Here is a 21,646-nt window from a genome sequence, read left to right on the forward strand (position 1 = left end):
TGTGTTCTCTGAATAGCCGTTATATAAATGAAAGTAATGAGATAAGCAATGTTACTTTACATTTAATTCAAGGTGGAAATGAAACATTAATTACATTTCAGACTTCAAATCACTACAGATGTTTTGGAACTGGGTTAAGAGTTAACAAATATTTAACTTCCATTAAAAGAGGTGTACCAGACCATGATTGACAACTCCAAATGTTACTAAAAAAATAGTTTCAAATGACCACACAATTTGGGACCAGACATCTCTGTATATTGCATATTTCGTACTGTAAGCAATTGCTCGTTCCTTGCCAATTTGATCATTTATGCACATTTATTTGAATATCCACATTGTCCACATGTTATATGTTTATTTTCATATTTGTGTTGTAATGTTCTTCTATTCTTTACTTGTGTTTCTTGATTTTTGCAGTACTTGCTTTTATTTGAAGTTATTCTTACTCTTTTTATGTTCATGTTAGCACAAATTCACCAAAGCTAATTCCTTGTATGGAAATCTACTAGACAAAAAAAAACATTATCTTTTCTGTATTAACAAGGCTCTCATAACTTAATGTCCAACATGATCCTAAAAGAAAACACTAACTGCAGTGTGGAACACAACATGACAAACAATAATTAACTTTGTAATTCAGGATGTGATGTTTCAAAACTGCGATAACAGCAAAAGATAATATTACATTTTGACCATTTTTATGTATCCTGAATTCCAATATTTCCCATCATTAGCCTGCATATTGATGGACTCTATCTACCTTCCTAGTCTTAATTCAAGGGTTTTTCACTGGAAATATTTAAAGAAATCAAAAAGGGCAACCTCCAACAGTCCTATGACTCATGAACGCAGAGTTACATATGAAATAGAAAAATGTTGTTACACTCCGACACTCATTTTCACTATAAAACTCAAATAAAAACACACCTCTGCACAGACGTCGGGGTTCCAGATCTATGCGTTTCACAGCGATACAACACGATACCCTGTTATATTCACTCATCATTACTTTCACTTAATCAATGTTTAACAAGCCCCCGGTGTTGTGTAACAGACAGAGGCTCAGCTTGCAATGTCCAAATAAAGACCAAGGATTACATTTTAGATGTGAAGTTGCTACCAGCTAGAATTGGCAGGGAGTAAAAAGCAGCGACGTTTAAGCTATGTAGGTTTTCTAACATTTGTCATATATGTTATCCTTGTCTACTGAAGTATTGAAAGACTGTCTCATTGTGCACACTTAAAAAAAGAATGCCTTTTTTTGTTTTGTAAAAGCACATTTCTGTCACACGATTACTGTTTGCGAAATTGAAGAACAAGATTTTACTTTTATTAGGTAAATTACTAAAAGTCGGCCTCAATAAAAGCTTAATTCTTGGATGTAATGTTAAAAAAGGACCTAACTTTTAGAAACAAACGCTTCAACTCAATTTCCCTATGTTCTAGATAAAGCCTGGGAGTTAAGATAAACAGCGCCCCATCAGATCTTTAAATCTATCAATTTCATGCTGAACCTTCAAGATTTTTACTAATAAAGGAAACAGAAAAAGGCAGGAGGCTCCTACAGGTTTCAAAGTCCAGGCTTTCACCAACTATTAACCAACAAAGCAGAGAAGTGGATGTGTCTAACCTAGACGGGCACTCAGCCAAGGCCGGTGCAACAGTTTTCCGCACCTGTGATTCAGATCAGCTCTTCCTTGGCCCATGCTACGCTCTTCCAACAAGAAAACGGGCCGGTTGTACTGTACCTCCCAAAATCCTGCTGACAAACAATCGGAACATAAAACCAAACATTCTTGGCAGATATATTAATAAATCTAGCATTTCTCGTCCATTTCCTTTAAATACAACCTCAGGCACTAAAAAATACAAAAGCAGCAATAAAGAATTTTAAGGTGATATTTAAAAAATACTGTATTTTGGGTCAAGCACTCTTTCAGAGCATCACATTGACATTTCCTTCAAAAACACTGATACAAACCAAAGACACTGTCTCACATTTAACATTCAATTCAACCTTTTTTTTAAATAAACAGCTGTCCTAAAAAAGAAAAACATGAAAAATGCAGTATCAAATATGAAAGCATGTCGTTAAAGCAAAGCCCTTTATGGTGAACATTTCTAGACATCATGATGCTGGCAGCTGCAGCAGATAAGTATTTACAACTCCAATTCTTTGGTCCCATTTGGTTGGATCAAAGCCTCAATTCTAAATGATGCCAATTCATTACATCAATTTGCTTAAAGAAAAAGCTGAATAGAACTGTTTCTAGTTCAGCGCTAATTCATATTAAACATCATGGATCGCAATAATTGAAACTGGTATTGTCACCTCTACTACTTCTGCTGCCACTGTCAGTTACATCAACATGCTGCTTACTGCTCTTACTACTACTGGGAGAATGATGTGAGGCCAACACTGTTTGTATTGTGGCCAACAGGTGCAAACGCGTTAGTGGCCAAAAACACTTCCATTAGGCGAAACCCACTTTCAAAAACAAACACAAATGTGCCATAACACATGCAAACGAAGGAACATCGTCACCAACTTGACGAAACATGCGCAACGTTTATTTCTAACTTTATAATCTCCAAATGTCAACAAGTGCTCCGATCCCCGCTGTGTGCATCACTTTTTAGTGTCCCAGTTTCTGTCGGTTTTTAGCTTCTAGCATTTTGTATTTGCAGTGTGACGTAGTGAAGTAGGGGAATGTTTTATAAATGCTTTTGCGTTATTGAAAATGCAGGGCGTTTCTCCCCTAATGGAGATGTTTTGGGCCGTGTAGCGCGTTTGCACTTGTCGTCCACCTTATATTAGGGCTAAAATCTGTAAACATAATTCAAAAATGAATTTTCAATTCAAAAAGAACATATTTAGCTATTTTGGAATATTCTACAAAAAATTGTTTTTCATTTGTAGGAGAGTTAACAATTAATATAACATTTTCTTTATGTCTATACAGTTTTGGCTATCATTAAATAATCTAATTGTAGTTTTCCCAACAATTTAATATTATCCCTTCACGTTAAATTCTAATCGACTAACTAAAGATAAGAACTGCCATGATGACATGCTTCATGGATGCTACACATGCATTACACTAGCAAATGGTACAACTTTTTATATAAAAATGTTTCCTAAACATTTGAAATTAACAGTCAAATGTTACCTTTTAGACATTCTCTCAACAACAACAACAACAACTTTGTAACATAACTCAGAATCCCTTTAGCACATACTTCAGTATAACTGAAATCTCTTTGATCCCAAAAAAAGAGATTACATTTTGAGTGATTTCTAACATTCTGCCCCTTACTTATCTACTGGAGCTACTATTTTAAGGAATTTGATTGTTCAGGCGTACCTCATAAAATGGTAACCCAGTGTGTATTTTGAGTCTGGATTACAAACTAAGATGCAGCCACACAGGCCCATGCTAATGTCATGGGTCCTGAGACTTTTAATTACAAGTATGAGTACATGTAACTATGTACTACTAAGTATAATAATCCTTTAACCTAAATTCCAGGATTTTGTTGAATCAAAAGAATGCTCTTGTGCATACTTTCTGCACTCAGGCCAGATGTCTCTGCAGGGGGAGGCTTACCGTGACGAAAACCAGGACAAGAGGAGACCAAATATGGAAATGGTCAGATAAAAATAAGTGTTGTAATAACCGCCCATTCTTGGCCCAGAACAGCAAGGGGCTAAATATAAAACCTTGTGGTTTCCCGTGCCTCGCCTCCTTAGTGTTTCTTTAAAGTATTGCTACTCTCCTCTAAGGCCAGAAACCTCAAGAAAAAGGAAGCTTCTTGTTGGAGTGCAGCTGAATAAATACAGCAGTGTATCATTACCTACAAAATAACTTTTTGATTACAGCCTAAGTGCGCCAGTGGGTGTGAAATGGCACATCAAATTGTTTCTACATTGTCGTCTGCCTCTGACATAGTTTCAGCAAAAAAAAAGGATCACAATACACCCTTTTTTACAAAGAGTCTCAGAAAAACCTGTACCTCAAAAGAAAATTGTCTGCCAACAATCACAACAGCACACTTTCCCTTCTCTGAAAAGTATATTGTGTCTCTTTCCAGGGGTTTGGTACCATGGAAGTATCCCCACTAGGCTTCATTTAGAGTGCTGCTCAGCAGAGTCTGGAGCCAGAGAGACACGGATCTTTGTGGATCTGCAGCCAAATCCGAGGCCTGATACTCTGTGTGCTCTCAGCAGTCCACGGGGACTTTAGGGGAAGGAGGAGTCCTCTTCAGCCTTGTCAGTACTTATTAATCCCAAAGATCCTCACGCCGTGCAGCTGGGGCAGCTTTGGGATGAGGACAGTGAGCAAGGAAACAGTGTTGACCACAAAATGGACCCGATCGTACTTGGTGTAGAAGCTGGTTAGTATGTACCTAAATCAGAGGCAAAAAGGAGAGGAATAAGTCATGATTACGAGGGTTAAACAGATAAACAGTGTTTATGTCTGGTTTGTCATTTTGATAACAAGGCTGAAGAACACAACAAGATCTTAGTTAAAGGAAAACTCAAATTAAAAGATTAAAATGAAAGCTGTCAAAACATCACTACAATAAGAAGGATTTGGCGGTTGCTGTTGGTAATCACAACGTTTGGAGAAGTAGAAGAGAGTCATAAGTTATTATTAAGAAAGATTATTTTAGTATAAGTCTCAGTCTATACATTATTGTTGTTTTAAAGAAAATCCTACTTTGTGTGTCTTTATGTATGCAATAACACTTTCACTTATTTGTCCTCTGACAATCGCGGACAGATGTTTATCACCTCGGAGCTCTCACAGTGCAAACAAATTCATCTTTAGCACAGTTTCAACACGCCGAACAACAGGATTGCAGCACAAGTTCATTGAAATTGAATATGCAAATGTGATTATGTAATGCTAATCTACAAATCTATAAAAATCATCTTTAATGAAGAACAACCAAATCAACAGACATGGAACGAGACAAACATTCAGATATGCTTCTATAGTGAGTTCCCAGCACTTCCTGCATGAACCCTGACCTTATTTTAGCTACACGCTGGCAGAGGAAGAACAGATGTTCCTGGTGAGACACAAGCCAATAAGAAACTACTCTGATCTGTTGTAAACAACATTTTTAGAATTAACTGTACACACTAGTTAAGGATTTTCTGTCGGCTAAGATTGAGGAACCCTGTTCTCTGCTCGTCAAGTGAGGACGTGTAATAAAGGCTCAAGAGACTTTCGAAGACGTTTTTCTTTTCCATCTGGAGCCTCGAGCCTGACCACATGTCTCCTGCTGCTGGCACTGGTTGCAACACAAGAGGCTTTGAAAGTAACTAGAAAAAAAAGTGTACACCTGCAAAAACTGCCATCACTACAATGTTTGAGCTGAGCCGGCAATTCAACCCCAGGGAACCAGAGTGCTTCCTGTAAACTGAACTCTGTCAGTTAATAAGGAAAGCAAAGAGCATGACATCAGCAAAGAGGACTGCTGCAAATACTAAGACCCTTAACCATTTGTGAGCTTGGCCAGCAGGGCTATCAAGTATCATTCAAAAAAAGAGGTGCAAGGGGAGGACAACTCGAAAGGAAAGGTACAGTTTCACTCATTGTCAAAATGAAGTGAAACAGAAGACCCGTCTCGTATATATGCAAAGCACCTGGAGAGCAGTGTGGGGGTCCGGTGCCTTGCTCTTGCCTTTACCAGTAGTTAAACTGGCACCTCTAAAAAGTACAAGTCCACACTCTGTACTTGGTCCATTTGCGGAATTGAACCAGCAACCCTCAGTTTCCCTACAGATATAGCTACTGCTTCCCAAAATAGTACAACTTTGCACAGAGTTATAGGTAAATATGCATCATTTGGTAGCAGACTGATTAAAGCATGGGTTGGCCCAGGGGGGAAATTACCCACTTATATAGAGATCCACACAAACTACTGGTGCCTGTGGATGGGAGGCCGGTGAGTGATCAAGTTATTCTGGCTGGGCTATCTAAACTCTCTTCTTCTGTTGACAGCTAACCTATACCAAGCTTTGGTTCTCCAAAAGTTACAATCCTCCTCTACTCTCTTTTCGAGCTCAGATCCATCCCTTATGATCAGCTGCGCCCCACACAACTAAAGGCCTAGCATTGGGTTCAGTGGAGCAACTTACAGGACAATAGGTGTGATGGTGAGGAACTTGCGTGATGCAGTGAACTGCACCCCATAGTCCATCTGCTCCCAGTATGTGAGGAGGCGAGCCTTGCCCTGATCTGGGGTCTCAAACGGCGTCCCTTTGACCGTGTGGAGAAGCAGGTACATGCACTGCAACAGACAAGGCACACATAGTCAGACAAAAAGGGCATTTTACATATCAATAACAGATACATGTTGGGTGATATATTGTTATAATAGTCTTGATTAATTGACCTCAAAGCCATCAGGAAGTCCAGGAGCAACAAGTGGGTTCTCCCCAAAATCCAAAAATATATATTTTCCTCCTTACTTGTAGTAGCTTGATGGAACTAGATGGCACTTTTGGTGCTCAAAGATCACATTGAAGTTAATATTGTACTCTTTAAGGCTAGAGGAGTCTTAGGTTATCAAAATATATGATGCAAGGCTGATTAATACCTCAGCTCTTTTAATTAAACACTGGTTATAACATTTCTGGCACCCATTTATTAACCAAGAACCTGACTAAGTGCAGTGACACAGCAAATAAAAAGTTTCTTTCTTCTTAGATTCCTTAGTTCAGAGATGTGTAACCCTCTGACTCAACACTCCCCAAGTCTTTCACCAGGCTTCACTGTCTGTGTCCTCCTCTGAACCGACTCATTCGACAGATGTTCAGGGAAACTTTAACCACTCACCAGATTGTGAATGAGGTTGGTGAGGGTCCAGACCACGGGCACGCTGGCGAAGGGAATGCTGAGTATGATGACGTGCAGGAGGCCGATGCCCAGGATGTAAGTCAGCCACATTCCTCTGCTGTTCATCACTCGGGTGTTGGGGTTCACCTCGCTGTGCGCCGTGCCCACGTTCATGATGGCGTCTGTCTACTCAGAGCGCTCTACCTACCGTATAATCGTACAAACGGTCTTAGTTTGACCCAAGCTGGCGTGACTATCTGTCTACTGTAAGATAAACAGAGAGAGGTTTCCTGATTATTCAAGTCATTATCTTCAGGGCTATTAAGATTTATGGCAATTATCTAAGTGTGATTGCATAGTATATACTGTTAACATTTATGGCCTACTGTCATTTATTTAAAAACTCTGAAGGCTATAGAGAACTTCCCCTCTTCAGAGATAAATAATATATCTATCTATTTTTATAACAATAGCTATTCCTCCTGGGGTATACATAAATGTATTACAAATATAACAGTGAAAATGTCAGTGTACTTTACTTAACATCAATTGAATAGTTTACTATATTTTGAATACTGTTAAGCCTGAAAATAAGTTATTATAGTTACAATATTAATTTCAAAATGGTATATGTTCTTTTATGGAATCCCCAAAGCCCCTGAATACAGCAATAAAGCACAATATGAAGATTTTAGCGGGCATATGTCAGCCAATCAAAAGACATAATTGTTTGTGCATATAAATAGATAGAAATAAAGCACAAATAAGGCTAAAATTAGATAAGAGTGAGCTAAAAATGGAAGAAAAACTGCTTATGGAGTCAGTATCTGCCTGTTCCACAGCAACTGATTGACAAAAGTAAACAATGTAGAAAGCGTTGGTCAATCCAGCATGCTGCCTTGTGAGTTGCCTAAAGTCTAACTGGCTACACAGTTATCCATAACGTGGCTAAACAGATCCACAAGTGGACTAGCTAACAATACTGGGATTCAAATATTCTTATCAATTCAATTATAGGTGAGTAAATAATTGCACTCACAGCAGAGAAAAATGGTTTCAACTCTGACCTGTATTGGCACTAGTCCGTTATCACAGTTTTTGTCTTATCGATGCCTTCAGTTATGTAACTGGTTCTATAACCGGGGGACCAGCGAGGCTCCAGGGCTTTCATCAGTCATCCGGCGACCATCTTTCGGCTTCAAACTTGCTGCTTAGCGCTGAGGGTGTGCTCGTGGAGGCTCACTATCAATGGAGACACACTTCCAATTTTTCTCTTCGTCTTCCAGACAACAGCTGGTGACAACACAGCAAAGTTCACGATGTAACGTCACCGCTATTCGCTTTCACGGCCCCATATATAGGGTGAGTTTTTTTACTCTTCGCATTCTGAAGTGATTGGTTTTTGTAGATCACGTGGCCAGAGCTGGCCAATCTGGATATAATGCGTTTTTAAAAGAAACGTGTTACACTCCCCCTTTGGACGTCACATCGTAGGCGGGATCAGAGGAAACGGGCATGAATTACACTTGGGAATTGATAGAGAACAAAATAGAAGCTGTACAGTAGTCGTTTGAAACATTTACTAAATTGTGGGTATGTTTCGTGAAAAATCCTTTAAAATCCTTTTATAGGCATGCATTTTCCAAACATTCTTTGTACTTGTGATGTTAGCTTATTTATTTCCTTGTTAGTTAAACATGTTCGTTTTAACAGCCTGTGGCCTATGACCTCTCTTATGATCTTATTTGTGTGCAAAAATAATAATAAAAAAACATGTATTCGTCCTAATTTATGTATATTTTGATATATAAAAAATGTGTACATATTGCAACATGTGCAGTTAGAAATAATATGTAATATAAAGAGAAAGTTGTTCTCTGCATTATCTATATATAGTATACATAAATATAACAAACGACAGCTGTAACCATTTTTCAAAAATTGCGCTGTTTATTGCCACTTAGATATATTGGTGTATGGTGTGAATGTATTGTGTAATGTGTATTTTAATGTATATCTACAGAATATTTGTAATGTAGGCCTATTGTGGTTTTATGATCATGAACTATACCTTATGTTGCCTATTATCAAATGAATTGTCCCTAATGAATAACATACATGAATTTATTGCAATAGAGTGCAAAATTGTATTATTCTATCTTATTTGTATTTACTTGCACATCTTTTTTTTGTGACCAACTTTTTATTGTTGTTTGTTTTTTTTGCCCTCACAAAAGGGACTTATTTACTTGCACATCTTGCAACATTCTCTTGCACTATTTTATTTCTATTCTGTTATTTCTTGCACTATTTATATTGGTTGTATCTGTTTTATGTCCCATATATATATTCATGTTGCATTGTTGGAGGTTACGTTTGTCATTGCCATATCTACACTATAACTACTGTGAATATGACAATAAAGCCTTGCATTGAATCTTGAAAACGATCAAACCTTCAATCACCCCAGCTAGTAACAGACATGGAATGAAAAATGGGCATGGTCTTTTTTTACTCTGACCTCCACCAAAAACACAGAGCGATACACAACCACTCATACAATTCTTGCCGCACATGTATATGGTCACACACTAAATAAATAAACTTGCCAGGGCTTTAAACAGTTTGTGGATCTTTTGTTAGAATGTTTTGGTTTGGATGTGCGTACCCAAAATCATGTTTAATATCATCGCGAGAGGAAAATAGATGTCATCCTGATAGAGACAAGAATGTCTTTACTAAATGTCACGGCAATCCATTGAATACATGTTGAAACGTCTTGGTCTGGGCCAAACCACTGACTGAACAGCCATACTACTCTTTATTCCAATCAAGGTTAGGGTTATTCAGATCTAAATCAAATTGACTTTTTGAGTACATTTCTGTTTAATTCTAACAACATCTGGCTCAGACATCGGTTAGCCCTTCATAGCAAAGTACAAAAGGAGGCTCTTGACTACTAATGTACCCTAGGTGAGAGAAGACCTGCTGGAGGCAATGAAGTATGACTGCCGGGCAGATGCTCTGGTCCCAAAATCAAAGACCAACAGTGTGATGTTATAGATCTTAAGATAAGCCGTGATACTAATTTAGGCTCACAGTAGCCCAAGGCCAAAGGGGTCAGCTGTGTTCTACCTGCATGCGATGTTACCTAACACCCACTGTTTTTAAGGGTACCTCTGTGATGAGCGGCATGAAACAGGTTTGGACTTTCTCTGATGCTCATAGCCTTGGGTGCTCTAGCTGTGATAGCTATGTAAACCTAGAGCTCTGTACTAATGCGAACCATGGATGACAGTGCTGTGAGATCATTGCTGGCACAGGAACAAAGGCCAAACCCATGATAAAACAGACCTCAGGTAGGGGGGAAATGATGACGCCTTCAGATGACACATAAACAAGACTTCACCTGAGTATGTTCATCATTGAGAGACAATTAAAGGGATTTAAAAAATATATACAGAATAATTATTTTCAGTCTGAAAAGTAATGATAATGATGCATATTTTACGATAAATAAACGCAAGTGCACTCTGTTCTCCTTTTATACTGCTTTCAGTACACTGCTAATATACACAAGAATCCGTTCTAGTTAAACCTAAAAGAAATAAATCTTTAAACTAATTGAAAAATAGGATAAAAGGTAAAATTAAAAAAAGAGTGATAGCTACATTTTAAAGTAAACTAAACTAAACTAAACTGTTAAGTGTAGTGCAGAAAAAAACAGTAGTAATAACGCACTGACGCCAAAGGGGGGCGACATTACACTACAAATAAGTGCCTTCACTTCCTAAAAATTACCCATGCCATTTATCACGTTATATTAACATATTCTGTACTTTTTTACAGTTCGTACAAAGCACAAACAATATAACGATTTAAAAGGACTCAAAATACCTGCAGAGAAAATATATTTTCAAGATTATCCCTTTGAACAGACTAGATACTTTGAAGTGTTTAAAGGTGTATTCTAAGGAAAAAAACTATTTTCACCGTGTAGATCTAATCTATGTTCACATGTAAATGAAGAAAGACTAAATGCGGACCAGTCAACATACGGCAGATAAGAGTGTGTTATTTTTTTTCACTTAATCTCCAAATCGCCTAGTGTGTTTCTCAAACTGTATCATTGGAGGAAACTGTATTACAGGAGGCCCAGGTGCTGTCATGGACACTAAAGGATAAAGGTTAGTGATATTCATTCAAACGAACATTTTTTTTTAGCATTGAGTGGCTCATTTATTCATGTTCGAGGTCGCATTATTTTTCAGATTTGTTAAACTTTGCTTGTGCACATTGTCTTTAGTTTCTTTTATATCAGGAGACCATGAGTCGAAATCTAGTTCTAGGAGTTATTTTATGTGATGCTCCTACGCTAGATATTTATATTGTAGTTATATTAAATTAAATGTAACAACAATATAGGTTGACATGGCCTCACGAGAGCTCTGAGCGAGACTTGAGGGTTCCATGGTTGCTATGCAGGCTCTCCAGGTTAATGCTCTTAGTTTGAACAAACACAAACTTCCTGACGGTCAGAAACTCAACATTTCTGCTCTCACTCGACAATTTCTCTGAAAACAAACCCATCAACCTGAACTTTTTGCTTCCGGACCTCTCCCTAAACCCTACTGTCAAAACGTACAGGAAGTTTTTCGGGGTAGATGTGAAATTTATTCACTTTTTTCACCCATGTTGTTTTCAATGCATTTTACAACTGACGCTCTCCAAACCCCGTACAAAATCACCGATATATCTGAAGATATTGACAATTTCTTCTATTTTTATTGTTAATTAATCAAATTAGAGTGTAATAATCCTGTTGTGACAAAATAATGACCAACCGTTTCACCTGTTGAAAAAGTTAGCATGCTAACGTATACTGATTTGACCTTTTTAGTGCTACAAACCATAACTGAAACAAGCTTACAAGTTAAAACATTATTTTATCCTTTTTATTGAATATATATGACTGATATTCACGATTGTCCTCGTTTCTTGATCATTACAGAGTAGATTAAGTGAAATAGCTGCAACAGAAATAGATTTATATTTACATGCTATTGTCATAGTAGGAGAGCTTAAATTAACATATTGTTGAAGAAATTGTGGCGTAATTTTGCCTCTGTGAAAGTTATATAAACCTGCTTAATGTAAACCTCACTGTAAAAAAAGTATTGAGACATAGCACTACAAACTAGGATTAGAAATAACATGTTGTGCATCTAAATATGTTCTCATAAATTCAGATTTATTGAGACAAAAGTTGGTGCATTCTTTAGTCCTTTTTTCAGCCTGTAGCATGAATATTTTTCACAGTTTGCTTTCTTTATGCCTTGTTCCAGCAACATATGTTAACATTTGTAAGGCAATGCAAAGAAAGTGTGAAACAAATGCATCCATTTGGGACTTTGCTACTATTTTATACTGCAAACACTCTTTACTCTTGCTCGTGTTTAGTTTTCGTGCATGTTCTTTACGTTTTGGCATTGCAATATTGATCCTTTGAATTCAATATGTGGAAGTGATTCTGGTGTAACACTCCATGGTATATTAACCTGATGTGTTGTGTTTATCACCTTCAGTTGGTCCAAGCAAACAATTGGACAGCTCATCCTTCGCAGGATCCCAGCAGCACTTGGCTACTCACCTGGCTCCGCTTCATTCAGTCCACTGAGAACCACGGTAAGAAGGGCGAACACTTTCCAGAACCTAACATCACACATTTTACACAATTACTATAAACACATATGGATTTATTGTCCTTGAGAAAAGTAAAGGCAAGACATGTTTTAAAAAGTTTGCACATTACAGCCATGGCTGTTTCTTGCAAGCTTCCTTTCTTTAGCTCATATTTCAGTAAAATGCTCTCACGTGTTTCACTTTATGCAGCGCTTGTTTGAACAATGTATTATTGCATTGTCCTCCTTTTAGTTCAGTATGTGATGAGTGATTATTGTGTAACCCTCGCTGGTGTGTCGTCATGACGTGGAGCATGGTCTGATTGTTGTATTTATTTTTTACCTTCAGATGGACCGGCACTACAAGTGGACAGCGGTCCTCCTGCCAGACCCCAGCCGGCCCCGCCTCATCCTGCGTAGGACCCCAGCCCCCCCCTCCCAGAGTGGCTCCTCACCTGGTTCCCCAGGTACAGCTGCCTCTGGATCTAACACTTCTCCTTCTCGCACCCCCTTCAGGGTGGTCTGCAGCTCCTCCCCCGACTCCCACCGTGGCCCCCCAGCTGGCCCCGCCCCTGAGCCGAAGTGGAAGAAGAACCTGAGGCTTCTGATGAAGAGGAGGGACCAGGCTGGCAGCAGGGGGAGCAGGAGAGGCGCTGTGGATGAATGTAAGTCTGACCCTGGCTCCTCCTCGCGCTCTTCCTCTTCCTCTTGCTCTTCCTCTCGCTCTCCCTCCCACTCCTCCTCTCCCTCCCACTCTCCCTCCCACTCCTCCTCCCCCTCCCACTCCTCTTCCTCCTCCTCCTCTCGCTCTTCCTCTCGCTCTTCCTCCCACTCCTCCTCCTCCTCCTCCTCTCGCTCTTCCTCTCGCTCTAGCTCTTCCTCCTCCTCTACCTCGTCCTCTAGCTCTTCCTCCTCCTCTCGCTTTTCTTCTTGCTCTTGCTTTTCTTGCTCCCCCTCCCCTGTCCTCTCCTGCAGACCCCCCCCACCTGTTCCAGAGGAGGGCTGGTCTCTGGTGCCGTGTGCTCATCCCACCAGGATCGTCCTCCAGTGGCCGCAGCAGTCCGGCTCCTCCCCCCGACCCGAGCCCCCCCGTGAGCCTCTGCCGGTGAGGAAGGTCCCGGAGCAGCAGTGGATGAAGAGCGCCCGACTTCTGATGAAGAAGAGGAGCCAGGTGGGCAGCAGGTGGCGCAAGAGAGGAGCTGAGGCTGCAGGTATGTCAGCAGGTAACGGTGCTGCTAAGCGCTTCTGTCCTTCCACTTAATTTGTACATGTTTTTTTTCCCCCCGGCTAAATAGAGTAACATTTGTTTATATTGTATTTCTTAAAATTGAATTGATTTGAGTTAATTGGAATTATTTTTAATAGATTTCAATTAAATTGAATTACATTTATCTAAATGTAAGCTGTTCAAATTGAATTGAATACTTAACAAAATAATTTGTTTTTGTTTAAATGATTTGATCGGGTAAGTATTTTCTCATTTAATTGAGCTCAATTCAGTCGAAATGATTTGAACCTAAAAATATTTAAATTTGATGAATTCATATTTTTTTAAATTGCACTGCTTTGATATTAACTATTTTGAAATGTGAACGGTAAGTATTGGATTGAACTGAATTAAAGGAAAGTGTATCAGATGTAAGGACCCTGCTCTGGTTAGAATACTTGTTGCCAGTCAGGCAAGGGCGTCTGCACAGAGTGGGGGGGATCTGGGGGGGACAGTGTGAACCTCCAACTTGTTTCACCCCCTCAGTGAAGCCCCCCTGTGCAGAGAAGGAAAAGGATGGCGACACCATGTCATAGCGGTCCATATGTCTGTCGAGGGCCACCCCAGCCAAGAAGAGTCTGCAGAGACAAGGGCCTCAGGGCAGGGGCCACACTGGGGAAGGGAGGGGGGGAGAGTAACTGTAGTGGTACAAACTATAAGATCAGCAACAAGGTGTTTAAAAATGATTAAAAAAAAACATTGAAAGGGTGGTAAAATGGGATAAAAGGTTTATTCAATCAGAAATAGAGGTTTAAAGAGCACGGAGGAGAGATGAAAAGGATCACAGCAGAGAAGAGTAGAGAAGAAACAGTAAGGGAAGACGAGGAATAAGAGAAGAGAAAATATAAGAGAGGGGCATGTGGGAACCCTCTCATTATTACAGGTAAATATCATTTTAACATTTTCATCAGTACTACTTGTTTTTAACAGTGTTTGCATGTGTTGTTGTTTTTCCAGAGAGGAGCAAAGAGGGGAGGAAAGAAGCGAAGAGGAGAGGAGGAGGGAGGCAAAATTAAGAGTGACATCTCACAAACAAAATGGTAATAATCAAGATATCCAATATCATTTCTAGATTTCACAAAGTTATTTACGTTTGTAAAGAACTTCACATGCAACGAAGGTAAAAACCAAGTTATTCAATCTTTTGTTTCTAGATTTCAGGAAGTTCAGTTCACTTGTTCACACGTTATTTTTGAAGATTCTAACATCACTTGTTTTTATTTTTAGAGAGAGGAGAGGGTAGGAGAGGAGGTGGAGGGGCAAAACTAGGCATGACTTCTCATGTAAAGAAGGTCAAATACTGATACTAGATTTCACAAAGTTCTGTTCACGTGTTATTTGAAGATTTTAACATGTTTTCCTTTTGTCTTTTAGAGACCTGAGAGGAACTGAGGAGAGGAAGGGAGGAGGCAATAATTAAGTTTGACCTCTCACAAAAAAAGGTATACATCATTTAATGTTATCACCACGTTTCGTTGAATTGAGTTCATCTGTACGACTTTTAAGTTTTTAATTATTATTTTAGTTCTTAGAGGGAGAAAATGAGAGGGAGAGGAGAGGAGGTGGAGGGCAATATGAAGGGCAGTCTTTCCCATGTAAAAAGCAAATAACAATGTATTTCATATTTTATTAAAATTAATGTGGTTGGATAACTCATCTGTTCATTTTTTTCTGGAGATTTTATTATTATTTTATGTTACAGAATTCAGGAGAGAAGAAAGGGTTAAAGAACAGGACATGTGAAGAGACGAGGAAAGAGGCTGAACAGAAGAGATTCTAAGTTTTGGAATAAAATGACGATGCTATGTAGTAATTATTTTAAATATTGTAAGGTTGCAATAAACTATAACTTGTGTAATTTTGAGGAGAATAAATATGATTTGTAATAAAACATTTTAAATAAAAATGCCTTGGTTTACAGAGTGTTGCTTGTATGTTTTGTCAGACAGCACCTATCTTTACAAATATTTAGTCTCAGCCAACAGGAGTGGGTTTCACATTTTACTGTAAGAAACTTTGGCTTCCAGAAAATCAAGGCTTCAAAGTCCTGCAGTGTTCTTCATTTCTCACACAACCACACATATAATAGGCGTTTGGATATGGACTACATTTCTTGATGCTTTGGCTAATGCCTGCAGGTCATCTGGCTAAGCCTTTCAGAAGCAATGTGATTCCATTAGAAGGACTCATGCCAGTAATCAAAGCTTTTAATAATCAGATGCATTTCATGTTCTACTTTGTTCTGGCATCAGTGGCTTAGACAAAGAAACATTATTTGACTTCAGACTAGAAGGGATATCTGACTATTCCATACACTTGTATCTAATTATCTACTACATACTGTTCCTAACAAGCATTCATTTTAGGGAGGAATAAAACCAACACGTGAACCATGACTTTCATACTCATCTTTGTTTTCTTTGAATTTGATGAACTGGTTGCTATAATACTGCTCCAAAAGCATTTCATACTTAAGAAGAGTATTATATTGTAAATATTTCAGTTTGTAACATTCCTTTTACTTGTTGAATCCCCCTGAAAAGAGCCAGCTTTATTGGTCTTCCATTCATTGTAGAAAATGGTTAATGATTTTAAAGCATTTAGTCTTTATAATATTCTTGTGCTAAAAGATTATTTAGAGTGATATGATATACTATACTTGAATGAAGCTTGCATTAGTCATAAAAAACCTACTTTATGACAAATATTTCGAAAATTCGAAGCAGCTTGTTCTTTGTTGTGGCAAATAAAGCAATATTGCAACGATTTGCCACAACAAACATATCACAATTATTTGATGATGAATTAAAGATTTAAAAGATGCTGATTTTTATATATACATTTTATTGACTGTTGGCAACCACAAGTATGCCATTCTGTAGACATCATATTGCATTCTGGTAAATAATGTCAAACATTTGTTATTATTTAGCGTTAGTTGTTTTGCCACATAACTAGATCATTGCTCCATGTTTATAAGGTATTTATTTGACATGTACTTGACCTCCTGACTGTGTGACCAGCAGATGTCAGCATCTACACACTTTTAATGGCTGCTGCCATCCTGGAGTCTGAACTCAAACACCTCCAGTGAGTGGCTTAGACGCAAGCAGTGGGGCAGTCAACTTCAAACGTATGATAGTTCAGTGAAGCTCACTCTCCTCTTTTCTATTTCTTTCCTGTACATTTATATAAGTGCATGTATTACTGTAAGGTCAAAGATTAAGATGTGCCAGTTTGTTCTATATACATATCGGATGAGGATAATTCAGCATCATTCACAATGACACAATTATCAATACATAAATGTTAATGGTCGAAATCAGACCATACCAAATATATTTAACCTAATGTGTTGCAATGCGGAATGAATGCTTCAGTTCTGATGGAGTGCCATACACAGTACTGGCTTCATTCAACACCTCCTTATATTAAAGTTAATGTGCAGTCTTTGTTGAAAATATGATTAAGAGGATTAGATTCTACTTTATGATCACTATATCTTGTGCTGCTGTTGTCTTATCCCATTTATGTCCAGGAGGGTAACATCCTCTATATTAAAAAGGGTAGACAAAGTGATATCTGGTTTAACTATCAAAATAAACTGCACTTTCCACATGACAATGGTGAGCTGACAAATCAACACACAGAAAGATCTTTGACAAACTAATACAGATTAGATTTCTTGCTTTTCTTTGTTTTATATCATGCTCATATCTTAGTAAATATCTCTGAGTATGGACTGTCATATCAATTTATAGACATCACATTGGATTTTGAGAAACTATCATGGACATTTTAAACTATTTTCTTAAATTGTATATGCCAAACATTTAAAAAAAATAATCTAACTAAATATTGCCATTCTTTATTTTGTCATAGAAAATTTGAAATGTTCCCAATCCAACTTGTTCTGTAAATCTAAAGAGTAAGGCATCAGATTATGGGAACGATTACCAGCTATCATTGGGCAGTGCTTGAAAATATAAAAATCTTTAAGGATATTGAAACAAATGACTCCTTACGCTCAGGGGCATGTGGGCTTGTGAGGCCTGCAGATACACTGCATGCTACAGCAGAGACAGGGCCAGGCAGGCCTCTCCAATAGGACAGTGGACTTGTGACCCAGGCAGGCTTGGATGATAGCCCCGCTGGAAAAGGCTGACGCAGGGAGTCCATTATTGCCCCTGGAGGAAGCTGAGGATTAGAACACCAAAGAATTTCAATAAAAGAAGTGTCTGTTTGGGGGTCGGGGAGGGGCAGAAGGATGGTGGTGGGTTGGGGTTGGGGGGGTCCCCCTCATTGTCCCAACAGTGATTGAGAGCAAGAGGAGGGGAGTGGGACGGCATTGTGTTCGCAGCTCCTCTGAAGAAGGTGGTTATTAGGGGGGATGGCTAAGGAGGGGTGAGGGATGGGGAAGGCTGTTGACTCTTCATCTTGTGTGAACAAAATCTCTGGCACATAGCCCTCTTCTGTCCCTCTGTCCTGGACTCCCTTGTTTACGAGTGCCATGAATTCTGTCCCTCTCGGCGGGGACCCCCACCACCTCCAACCTGCACCGCGCACATTGTGGGGCTTAAGTGCCCTTTAATTAGGCCGCCTCAGTGTCCGGCTGAAGACCGCTGAGGGTTTTAGGCTCTTCCCTGTGGGACCTCGCTGAGCGGCTCATACAGCTTCCCTCACACAGCGCAGGGATGAAGTGTTTGCTGCTCTAATGAAAAAGGTTTATTTGGGGGGGAACAGCTCTTGTCCTCTTTGTCCCCCGTCTTAAAAAGTCCTGACAAAGGCATTGATATTATCCCTAACACTCTCCCATTTCCAGGACACATTAGCGAGGATGCTGAGGTGAGGCAGCAGTCCCTCTGCTACCGCATAACTTCCAAATTCTCTCCAGACAAATCATGACATTAGACACGATGCACTTCCTGTGCAGACGGAGCACATAGCACACTGGGTCATTATGACTATCTGGTATTAATTTATCAGGCAATTACTTCACAGATGGAGCCAAATGAAAATCTGGTTCGTGGTCATGCAATTAGAATGGGAGATTTAAATTTGCCACATGTGAAGAGAAGCGGGAATTCATGCAAAAATATGTAAAGGAGCGTACATTTAAATAAATGCAACTCATAAACGCAGCCAAACAGATGAACAGCTTTGTCATTGTGATGGAGCACATTTCATTATCATAGCAGCAAAAAAAAAAAACCCACAGGATCCAGAGAATAATAGGAGAGGCATTGGGAATTTGCAAACTGCTCTGGCAAAATGAGTAATTTCTGGATGCCCTATTGTGTGAAGAGCTTACAGGGTGAGGGCTCTGAAAGGAAGAGGCAAAGGAAGGATATAAACATGGAGGCAAGTGAAATAAAGTGAAAGATGGAGGGAACGAGACGGAGAAGAATGAAAAGAAGTTTGTGAAGGGAGCAGGGCGGGATTGGGCGTGTTCAGAAACTTTTTCGCTACAGCCCAGTGTGTGTAGATACCCTCCTAATCCTGGTTTTATTGGCTGCCTGTGTCCAGCCATGCTGGTCGGATTGAGTAGGGAGGGTAGAGTGGTGGGGGGGGGCAAACACATGTCCTTCTTTGTGGTAATACGCTGATTAGGCCTGAGAAAGAGCCGGACCTGGTTACGGCCTTTTCTCAGGTAACCGTAGAAACCAGCTCAGTAGGGGTGCGCAGTGTGCCCACTGCAAGGTAAAGTGATGAAAATATAAATAGAGCGTAAAGTTAAACCAGTATACAGTAGATGTTTTGGTGGTGGGGTTTTCTTTAGAAAGGTAATATATATGTTGGTGCTGTTCCCCTCCACAGCAATAAAGTACATTGCTTTCCTTCAATGTTGGTTCACTTGTCTGTGGCCACCATCAATGGATTGTATCCCATCCAACCCCAGAAAAACATCCGAACTATCCCTTTAATTGCTGTTGACTTTCCAGACAGTTTGTGTTGCACTTGTGGCCTCGACCTGAGAAACGTGGTTTCAATGTTGCTCCGATGTAGACCGCAGACTGATTCCTCTGCCTGTGCTCATAAATTAGACCAATGTCACATTCCCCCCCCATCCATCCCTGGCCCTGCACACCGTCTATAGCTCCTGCAGAGCAAGTGTCGTCCAAATCCCAGAGCTGAGCTCGGCACATTTCTGGCGATGCTGTAACACATGACAATGTTTATGATGGGAAACAGACCTGCCTCATTGTCAGCACCGCAATGACATCTTGACTCGAGGCATAGAAAAGCCATCTTTATTGGTATAATGCAGAAGACTCCCCACCACGACTGGCAACAGTGCAGACTTCATAGGAGCTCCACAAAGATATCGATCAATTATTGTCACATTTAGAGGCTCGGAGGACCCCCCCCCTCCCCTCTCAAACAGGGCGGTAGGTCGAGTGCTGCTCACTCACTGCCTGTTTCCCTATCTTCTTTGTTATGGAGGAATAAAACACAGAAGGGGCGGTTGAAGAGGGGCCCTCCACTACTGACCTCCAGACTGTGGTCACTGAGCCCTCTCCCCACGGTGGGCACTCAGCCTCCTCTCTGCAGAGTGCACGCTCCCAGCCCCTGCTGAGCGACCTTCCAGCCCCCTCAGTCCACCGAGGCTCCCTCACGCCCTGGAGATCCTCAGCAGAAGGATTGCGGCCCCGAGGCAACACACAACAGAGGGACAGACAAGGGGATCTTTTTTATTTCAAGTATAAATACTGCTGAAACAGTTAAAACAACAGTGAACGTACGATATTTGAGTCACCTGTCACTCTAACAGCATACTGAACTGAATCTGCAAAGATGGTCAACTTATTGAGGAGATTATGGACAGAAACAAAACCTAACTATTTTGATAACCAATTCATCTACATTGTTCAAACAAACTGTGCCCCTTAAAATGGAGATGACTGTCATTTAAAAGACCAGCTTTATAAAGCTGGGATGGACATTTTTCAATATTGTGTAACGTTCTATAAACCATTTGATAAATTAAACAAACAAACGTCTAGATGAATTAGTAAAATAACCTTCAGTTGCAAAGATGTACAGGTATCAAATGTTTGTAATTGTGTACGGGTGAAATGCTTCCTGAAAGTCAACAAATAATATCTCGTTTTTTTTGTTGCTACAATAGTAAATCAGGATGACACCAACAAAACATCTCTTACTATGTTATTGAACTTATCATGACTTTCCTCACTTGGAAACAGATCTCCCAAAGGCTGGCTTCCACATGGCTGCACACACTTAATCTACAAATCTGTCAGGTAGTCCATCTGGTCTAGTTACTTGTTAATGTATTTCCAATGAGTGTCACATGTTTTAAATATGTGGTTTAAAAAGCCTTAAAGTGTAACAAAAGTGACATAAAAAAAAGCAGAGTTCTCTGCTACCCCTGACATAAGTCTCTTAAGGGCAAAAAACTAGTAGAAAACTGTCCGATACATCTGAATAATCCTGATGTGAGAGAAGTGTCAGAGCCTCACGGATCATAAAAAGTTATGTTCTGTGATGTATGAGCTTCATTCTGATGAACCCCTTCATTACTGGCTTCAAACTGTCTCCTGCAGTGGTTGTTAGTGGTCATTCTTTCCATGAGTGCTAATCCTTTGAGACAAAACTCTTAACAAGATTGTTATCACTACGTCTGGCTCTCTTTGATCTCTGCCGGCTATCTTGTTTGTATTCGTCCTGATCAGTTTCCTTGTGTGTGAATCAAATGCATGCTCACTTCAGGCTAAGTCCATCACAAGTGTCCCACCCTCCTCCTTCACTCTATCTGCCTCCCTATCCTCTCCCCCCCTCCTCCCCCCGTCCCACGGCTGCTCGCCCCGCAGCCCATCAGAATG

General features: G+C 39.8%; 1 protein-coding gene and 1 long non-coding RNA gene across 5 annotated transcripts; one reads left to right on the top strand and one right to left on the bottom strand.

Annotated features, from left to right (window-relative positions):
* Positions 1-1,202: 1,202 nt before the first annotated feature.
* LOC104961602 (ORM1-like protein 3) lies at positions 1,203-8,196 on the bottom strand. Of its 3 annotated transcripts, none has more exons than XM_010789928.1 (4): positions 7,922-8,196; positions 6,855-7,115; positions 6,155-6,306; positions 1,203-4,410 (listed from the first exon to the last, which is right to left on the bottom strand). In XM_010789928.1, the coding sequence occupies exons 2-4, from the start codon at positions 7,026-7,028 to the stop codon at positions 4,275-4,277; spliced, it is 462 nt and encodes a 153-aa protein (XP_010788230.1). In that variant the 5' UTR covers positions 7,029-7,115; positions 7,922-8,196; the 3' UTR covers positions 1,203-4,274. The 3 variants fall into 3 exon arrangements, with proteins under 3 accessions (XP_010788230.1, XP_010788227.1, XP_010788229.1); XM_010789925.1 differs by having other exon boundaries at positions 6,855-7,118; XM_010789927.1 differs by having other exon boundaries at positions 6,855-7,118; positions 7,894-8,196.
* A 5,297-nt stretch (positions 8,197-13,493) lies between these two features.
* On the top strand, positions 13,494-17,656 carry LOC104961603 (uncharacterized). Of its 2 annotated transcripts, XR_800113.1 has the most exons (4): positions 13,494-13,746; positions 14,760-14,842; positions 15,177-15,244; positions 15,505-17,656. It is a non-coding gene; the product is annotated as an uncharacterized lncRNA (long non-coding RNA). The 2 variants fall into 2 exon arrangements; XR_800112.1 differs by having other exon boundaries at positions 14,760-15,244.
* The last annotated feature ends 3,990 nt before the right edge of the window (positions 17,657-21,646 follow it).

This window comes from Notothenia coriiceps, unplaced genomic scaffold (genome assembly GCF_000735185.1).
Source record: "Notothenia coriiceps isolate Sejong01 unplaced genomic scaffold, NC01 NC01_scaffold00033462, whole genome shotgun sequence".
NCBI classification, from domain to species: Eukaryota; Metazoa; Chordata; class Actinopteri; order Perciformes; family Nototheniidae; genus Notothenia; species Notothenia coriiceps.

Excerpts from the sequence above, each read along its gene's own strand:
- LOC104961602 (XM_010789928.1), bottom strand. The coding sequence starts at position 7,028 with ATGAACGTGGGCACGGCGCACAGCGAGGTGAACCCCAACACCCGAGTG. Across the intron at positions 6,307-6,854 it reads CCAACCTCATTCACAATCTG|TGCATGTACCTGCTTCTCCA; the intron begins GTGAGTGGTTAA and ends TGTCTGTTGCAG. Across the intron at positions 4,411-6,154 it reads ACCATCACACCTATTGTCCT|GTACATACTAACCAGCTTCT; the intron begins GTAAGTTGCTCC and ends CCTCTGATTTAG.